Genomic DNA, 7,985 nt, shown 5'->3' with positions numbered 1-7,985 from the left:
TTCTGTATAGGATTTTTAACATTACTTTGTAAGAATCGTACAGGTGAAAACTTCCCGAGTTTTGCAACCCCTTTTCTATGACAAAGGAAAATAGTTACAAATTTGCTATGATGTCATTCAACATAATCCAGCATAATAAAATATAGCAATAATTTAGCAGAAATGATGCATACAGTATTGGAAATTAAAATTGAGAAAATTTATCCAAAATAACGATGCATTGTGCTGCTTTGAATCAGAGATCTAGCATTTTTTATTGATGTCTTAACATTTCACTTTAACCTTGATAATCAAACTATCTTTTAATATGGTGCATATAATATCACTAGCTGGATACTTGTGCTTTGCTATGAAACTAAGTGAAAGGGCTTAGTTTTTGGGGAGGAAAATAAGGAGAAAAAAATTCTGCCTCTGCCTACCAGCATCCATTGGTATTCATCTGGCTAGTGTCCTGTCAGTGTGTGAGAAAGGGCTGCTTGGAAACTGAAGCAGTATTTGCTGTGTGAGCGAGGAGACAGCAAGGAGCCTGGGCGTGCCTTAGGTCAACTCTTCTGTACTAAAGTTGCTTGTTGCTCTAAAACTAAAACTCCTCTGCTTGTGTTTTGCAGGTGGGGAGGGGGAGTAGAATTCCTTAGCATCAGAGTGTGTTAATATACAAAATATTGTGGTCATTTTGAAAAATCCTTTCTTAGTGAGCACCTAGAAGCCAAGTGGAACATACATGCCAAATTTCAAGTTTGTAGGCTTTACAGTTCTGGAGATTTTGTGGTGATTTTGCTTTTATATATATGGTATTTTGCTTTTATATATATAGATTAATGCTCTTAACGATATTCTCTAAGAATGCATCAATCCCGCTTTAAAGACTTGGGTTATCTATTCAGTCCATGAAAAGAACGTCAGACTGCAAAAAATGTAATGGAAATGTCTTTCTTAGATTTATATATATTTAGACAGCTGCAAAAGTCAATCAACTTTGGTTAATTCATAGAATCATAGAAAAGAAAAGGGTCACTGAAGGTGGCTTTTAGTTCACTGCAGGAATCCAAAGGAAAAAATTCTTGACAGATGGCTATCCAGCTGCTGCTTGGAAAAAAATTCAGTGAAGAGACTTCAATGAAACACTATTTGTCTTGGTAACTGATTCTACTCTCAACTGCATTCTCTAATTAGGATATTTTTTCCCAATAGTACCATTCAACCAAGAGCCATTTTGGTGTAAAATAGTGTAAAAGCATAAGGGCACACCAGACAATGTTTTTTCAATCTTGGTAACTTTTAAGATGTGAGGACTTCAACTTCCAGAATTTCTCAGCATGGGAGTTGAAGTCCCTACATCTTAAAGTTGCCAAGGTTGAATAACTGCTGAAGATTCATTTTAAGCAGAAAGCCATTTGTGGACTTGGGTCAGGAAAAAAAGCAATGACAAACCAAGTCCAAACATATTGCCAAGGCTAATCCCAGCAGTTAACAGGAGTCAAGACTGACTCAAAGACACACACATATACATCACCTATTCAGCTGAAAAGTACCTTCACCTAAATTTAATAGCATTTTTTTTAAAGTAACACAATTATATCCCATCTCAGTCAACTTTTCAAAAAACTAAAAGCAAATCATAAATATGAGTTATTGTTTTGTGTGAGCTGAATCTCACTGTTTAGTGGGAAATTATTTCATAATGGGTGGGTGAAAACATTAACAGGTGTTTTAATAAAGAAAACTTCAATATCTCTGTTAGAAATTGCCAATCTTTACAACCTTGATTTAAGACATATGTTTGCAAAAGTTGCAGTGTGAGAACTGGATTCCAGTGTACTTTCCCTTTCCCTTTCCCTGGATGAAAGGGCCCCATTGATTTATCTCAGCATTTATCTAATCTTTTAGGCAGATTTGTTGTTCTGGAGAAAAATAAGAGGGCCTGTTAAATATATCTTACTGTCTTGAGCTCTTAAATGAAAGTTTGGAAATAAACACATTTTACATTTAGTGCAAACACCTGAGAAGATCTTTGCCAGAGAAAAAGGATACATATACAGATTAAACATCAGGCAGTTTTTCCTGGAAAAAGTAGTCAAGCAGATCAATGGTATCTAGTAATTGTTTGCTTCAAAATCTTTTTCAGACGATATACACTAATAGTAACAGGAATGCAACCTTTGTTCTTGCTATGATATTGGCTGGGTTTCATTACATAGTTTAGGTGACTCAGCTGCTTATTACAAGCACTGTAACTAAGATAAAGTACAGACAATTGTGACAAGTTTGATTTCTCGTGGGTTAGCTGAGCAATACAGCATATACTTTGTGTGCAAAAGGTCTACCTTATAAAGCTTGGGGGGGGGGGTTAGAAAATATTTATCCAAAGCTTTAGAGAGGTGCTGCCACTCTCTAAGGGTAACAATAATGAATAATTGTACTGATATTCTAACTTGGCAAGAATGCAGCTGAATAGATCTAGGCTGCAAAAAGAACCAAGAACAATATGCTATTCATCTGAATTTTTGAGGCATTCCCATACATTTATTTTTTTTAAATTTTTCTTATATGTATCCATGTATTCATAACTATGTTTTTACTTATACCTATTATCTTGTAAGCAACAGACAAATAAAAATAAAGTATTAGACTAAAGGTTAACTACAACTCCCAAGGGACTTTGGTATGGAAGTCATGGCCCTTAATCGGTGCAGTTTAGCACGGACGATGTGCTGATGGAGCAGAACCTCTCCTATCCTTCTGTACTGAAGGAGATTGAGAAAGAACGGGCACTATTAAAAAGCAAGGGTATAAGTGTGCTGTGCCACTCTAGCCTTGCAAACATTCTTCGTCTGTGGTTTTTCTTCCTAGCGCTGTGCCTCCGCCTCTTTCTGCCCAGAGTGGGTGGGGCCTGGGTGTGGTCACGCGATCTCCTCCAATGGGCGGGGTCTAGGCCCTGAGTGGGGAGGGTTTGCTGCTCGCTCCTTCAGTCAGTCGCCTCAAGTTGGTCGGGCAGAAGAGAGCGAAGGAAGCAAAGCCATGGAGAAGACCCGGCGGCCCGTAGTGGTGACTGGTAAGGGCGGTGGACAACAGGAAGGGGGAGGCTGTGAGGAGTGGGATCATTCCAAAGGGGGAGGGAAGTGGAAGGTTCGAGGGTTGAGGTTCGTCTTCCTCCCGCATTAAGTAACCCCCCAAAATAGTTCCCCTTTTCTTTTGGTCCCAGCATGAACCTGACATTCCTTGAACCTGCTGGTTAGGGGAGATGTATAGTGTAAAATACGCCCCTTCGAGTAATTTGTTCCTCCTTTATTATTCCTCAATAAACTTTCTCTTTTAAGCATATAACAGTGGGTCGTCCTGGTTTTGTTTGTTTGTTTGTTTATTTTAAACTCTGGATCTGGTGTTTTCTGCTTGAAATATTTCCCCCTTCCCTCCTGAATGTTGCGTTCTCCGGATTATTGATATTCCGGATTAACTGGACCGAGCAATGCAATCTTCCTTAAAAACGGTTCCGTTTGATTTATCTACGAATGTACCCAACCCATGACTTGCTACCCTTGTTCCTCTTTTAGTGCCTGTCTCTCCCGTAAATCTTTTATTCTCTTTTAATTTTCCTTAGCCTTGCTAACTCTCCCTCTTGTAAATAATGGCCCCAGAGACTGTTGCCAACTAGTGGGAAGCTTTTTGTCATGTTTGTTTATACTTTTTTATTCATAATTCTTCATCTGTTTTCTACAAAAACTTGAGTTTATTGGAAATGAATGTTTGAGGGCGGATGAGCAAGGAGGCTCCTTAGCAAGTAGTTGATGAAGGGAGAGGAGAGGAGGAGTAGAAAGGATCCCTCTCTGTGTAAGATACACATAAAATGTGTGAGGATCTTTTGGTGCTAGTTCTCACTGCATAACCTCTGGTGTGACTTGTTTAGCAGAAGGTTAGGGGTTATTCTGATATAAAAAGTGTGTTGCCATCATTTCAAGGTGGTGCTGCTACTTGTTGGTAATATGGTAAATATTGTCCCTCCTCTCAATGTTTTAAGGGGGAAATACCTGATTGTTCTCCTGGGAGAAAAATCCCATGAAATGTGAAGTACAGCACTCTCTGTGTGGACATTTGCCTGTGGGGGATCTGCATATTGGTTTTGTGTGACAGCTTTTTCCCCCTCCCCGTCTACCCCTCTCTGCTGTTGGACACCTTCCTTCTGTTCCCAAAAGACAAGTCTGATGGCAGCTGGTAAATCTGAAGTCATTCAAGAGGTCTTAAAGTCACATTCTCTCTTCCCCCCCCCCCGCCCCCATGTGATTCCCTCTGGGTCCTGAGCTCCTAAATCAGTGTAGCCCCCAAACCACACCCTGGTAACAGTAGGATTACTTTCAAAGGAAGAGTGACTGCTTGAAGCTTGCTCAGAGCCCTGCAGTAGTTATTTGAAACAGCAAGTTGGGCTAGAGAGGAGGGGCGACATGAAGTTGCGGGAAGGAGAGGCCCATCTCTGAAAGGCTTGCGGGGCACAAAAGGGGGTTGCTATTAGTGGTGAACAGTCTTTTGACTGAAGGATGCAGCTCCACCTGCCCTGCCCATCAGTGGCTGGAGTTGTGGCAGTAGGGAGACGCCCTTGGGATTTACTGATACAGCCTTAGTTGGAGCTGAAAGAGTCCAGTGAACTCTTGGCAGGGGTGCCAGGCGATGATGTCTCCTTGCAGAGGCTGAGATGCGAGCTTTCTGGCAAGCCGCAGTTCATGCTCCATGGCATGAAGTAGCCACACACCTGTGGAATATAGGATGCAAAGCAGTTTTTTCCAGACCCGTTGTGTCCTTGTCAGGATAAAACCTTCAAATAGTCTGACTGGTACCTATGTCGTTGGCATGCTCCGATGCATCAGCTCATGCCAAGTGCCCTGAATAACATGTGCATGTCCGTGTAGCTCCCTTCAGGATCAAGTTAATCCCATAAAAATCTGGCAGCTGGGAGCAGCTGGTTTCCTGCTAATTGGCCTTGGTGGCTTCTAGTAAGAAGGTGCCCAAAGGGATTCCAAAATACTCTATTGATTCTTATCTGATAGCAACATCATTTGGTTAAGCAAGAAAGAAGGGAGCACAAAGGAGCCTTCTGCCTGGGGGGTTGAGAGGAGCAAGGGGGCTTCTCTTCATTTCTTGGTGCCTTGTAGCTGGCACCTGTAGAACGTCCAGTTCCCTGGAATTATAGATGGCGTTTACAACTTTGTATTTTCAAAAAGAGGAAAGAGTCTTGGAACATACCTTTTTAGAGAATTAAAAACTTTGATATCAGAACAGATGTACCTAGTTTGTCTTTAAGTGGTTTTCTCTGGTGAGTACAATCAGGCACAGAAACCTTGGTGAAAAACCTTTTTTCCCCTTCCTGACAACAAAGAATATGGAGAACTATATATAGTGGGCATGCTGGCAAAATACTGCCATTTGGGGAATGTCTTTGAGGGATTGGCATATATTGACGGATGTGACTGGGTCAAATAATAAGTCTGACTGAGTTCACATGTTGCACTAAATGGAATTAGTTTAACCATGGTATAATCAATGAACCACAATAGGTTTAATTTACACCACATGTTGAGCCATAAATTGTGCTTTACAAAACGCAGCGGCTGAGTTCACACAACGGCAGCAAAATGATTCAAACCACATTGCAGTATAGTATGTGCAACCCCTTTTCTCTAAATGTGTCTTGCTTTTGTCTTGAAATCTAATGTTAGAAATCTTGTTTTTAATTATTCGGTATCTCTTTGCTCTAACATTGATACAATCCAGATAAATTGCTTCTGGAATTATACATGCTAGTTTCCATATATCATTGGGACACAAAGAACTTACTTAATTTTTGCTGTTTATTTGTAATAGTTTGTAATGGAAATAAGGCTTTGTGTCTTACTTGAATACTTATACCTGACTTAGAAACCGTGTTCTGCTATGATGGATAAAAATGCTGTTGTTGGTAACCAAGAGTTTTGTGTGGTAAAGTAGGAAAAGTTAATTTTTTTACATTTAGGCATTTTTAATGCCTGTCCATTCTGATAGGCTATTTTTTCTTTTATTCTTCCACCTGGTGCTTTAGGAGCAATGGGGCAGCTATTCAAGCATAATACACATAGTCCTCAACTTATAACCACAATTGCTACCAAAATGTCTGTTGCTAAGCAAGGCAGCTGTTCAGTGAGTTGTGTCCCATTTTATAACCTTTTGCTACAGTTGATCAGTGAATCGCTGCAGTTGTTAAATAAATCTGGCTTTCCCCCTTTGACTCTGCTGTCTGAAACTGTCTGGGAAGATGACAAATGGTGATCACATGACCTTGGGTCAATGCAACTGTCATAAATATGTGCCAGTTGCCAAGCACCAGAATTTTGACCACATGACCATGGGGATGCTGCAGCAGTCGTAAGTTTGAAAACTGGTCCTAAAGTCGTTTTTGTTTTCAGTGATGTAACTTCGAACAGTGACTGAATGTCTGGAACATTTTTACCTTTACTTGGGGTAGAACATCTACAAATACCAGTTATGGCTTGCTGGTTAACAAAGTTATTCATTAAAAAGCCAAAGCATGCCATTCTTGCTTTGAGTTTCAGATACTGTATACCTATATTCTTTTGGAAATCTGCTTTTCCCCAAGAAAGTGCTTAGTGTGCAAAACCCGATATGGAAGACTTCACACCAGATAGATTTAAGGAAAGGTTTTGTTTTCTTTGACAAACTGCTGAGCAACAAATTCTCTGGGAGGTTAGAAATAGTTAATACAGAAATGCATCCTAGAGATATAAACTGGGTTTATACACTGTATTTGCTAACCATTGTTTGCTGAATTAACTAAAACATAAGCCTTGACTTATAAACTATGATGACAAACTGAATTATGGCTTAGTGCAACTGGAAACCTTGTCACTCTGTACCTCAGTTTTACATAGTTTGAAAATCTTTGAAGCGGAAATAGACTGACCTCTTGTAAATGCTGCCAATCTCTTGGGCTGGGAGTATGATTGATCTTATTTTATTTATATTTATTAACTTTATATCCCATCCATATCACTGTCCAAGGCAGAAGGGCAGTGGGGAGAGAGAGCAAAGCAAGAAAGTTGGGAAGGCAACGAAAGTGAGCGAATTCACCTATGATATATGTGCAATACTTTGAAATAAATCCCATGGAGATTAGTGTATTTACTTCTGAGTAAGCATTCATAAGAGCGTGCAGAATGGATAACTGATCGAGCATGATATCAAGATATATTTATGCTTATGTGAAAAAGTTATGCTGAGGACAATACATTCATTTTAATTTTATATTGCTCTTCCTCCCGAAGACATACAATATCAAGAAGTACAATATAGAACAATGCTGTATATTTATTTGACTTTAAAGTACCACCACATTTTTAAAAAATAATGGACTCTTCAGGTTGTGGAAGAAGAAAAAAACTAATTAGGATCTTTGAGGGGAAGTGTAATAAACATTAAAAAATATTTTTCAGTCCATATCAGGTGACTTTGAACCATGATGTATAAGAAGCTGTGTGAGATCACAGCAAACTATTGATCTAATAATGGAGAATCACTTTGTTCTCCTTGAGCTATGTAAAGTCCTTTCCTTCTTGGAAGCTTCAGGCATTGATGCTTATATATTTCCTTAATTTGTAGAAATTCCCAAGATAGTTAGAGCTATGCCTGTTTTCTTAAGTTTCATTGAACAAAGTATCCATTATTTTTTAAGTACTGCAAGCATGCCCACCTGCCCAGGACTAGGGTTGGGTGTGTGTGGGTAAGTAGGTTTAAGGACAACACAGACCACGTAAGTCTGGCCTTCTGACTAAATTGATTAACCAGGAAAAGACAACTGCCTGTGAAATTAATTGGGCTAATAAATAAGTCTCTGTTCATGTGCAACTTGTGTAATCTGAATTCCATCATGTTCTTGGCAAATCTCTGTAGCTGCTTCTAACTAACTTGCTATCAATCACATTTCAAACAGTCAGAGTAATGAAGAA

The 7,985-nt window shown here is 39.4% G+C and overlaps 1 protein-coding gene across 2 annotated transcripts in view; it reads left to right on the top strand.

The window, feature by feature from the left end:
• The first annotated feature begins 2,971 nt into the window (after positions 1-2,971).
• The window catches only part of PGPEP1 (pyroglutamyl-peptidase I), a 33,504-nt gene continuing 28,490 nt past the window's right edge, over positions 2,972-7,985 (top strand). For both annotated transcript variants that reach the window (XM_026698916.2, XM_026698913.2), the window contains exon 1: positions 2,972-3,052. Coding sequence is in view for 1 of the 2 variants with exons in the window: in XM_026698913.2 (XP_026554698.1) it covers positions 3,019-3,052 (34 nt within the window). In the remaining variant the exon portion in view is untranslated. The remainder of the gene's footprint in view (positions 3,053-7,985) is intronic.

The sequence above is a fragment of the Pseudonaja textilis genome, chromosome 1, assembly GCF_049901715.1.
Source record: "Pseudonaja textilis isolate UNSWEBS1 chromosome 1, rPseTex1.2, whole genome shotgun sequence".
NCBI lineage: Eukaryota > Metazoa > Chordata > Lepidosauria > Squamata > Elapidae > Pseudonaja > Pseudonaja textilis.
Note: the sequence above shows the minus strand (reverse complement) of the source record. Positions and strands in the feature narration are given on the sequence as shown.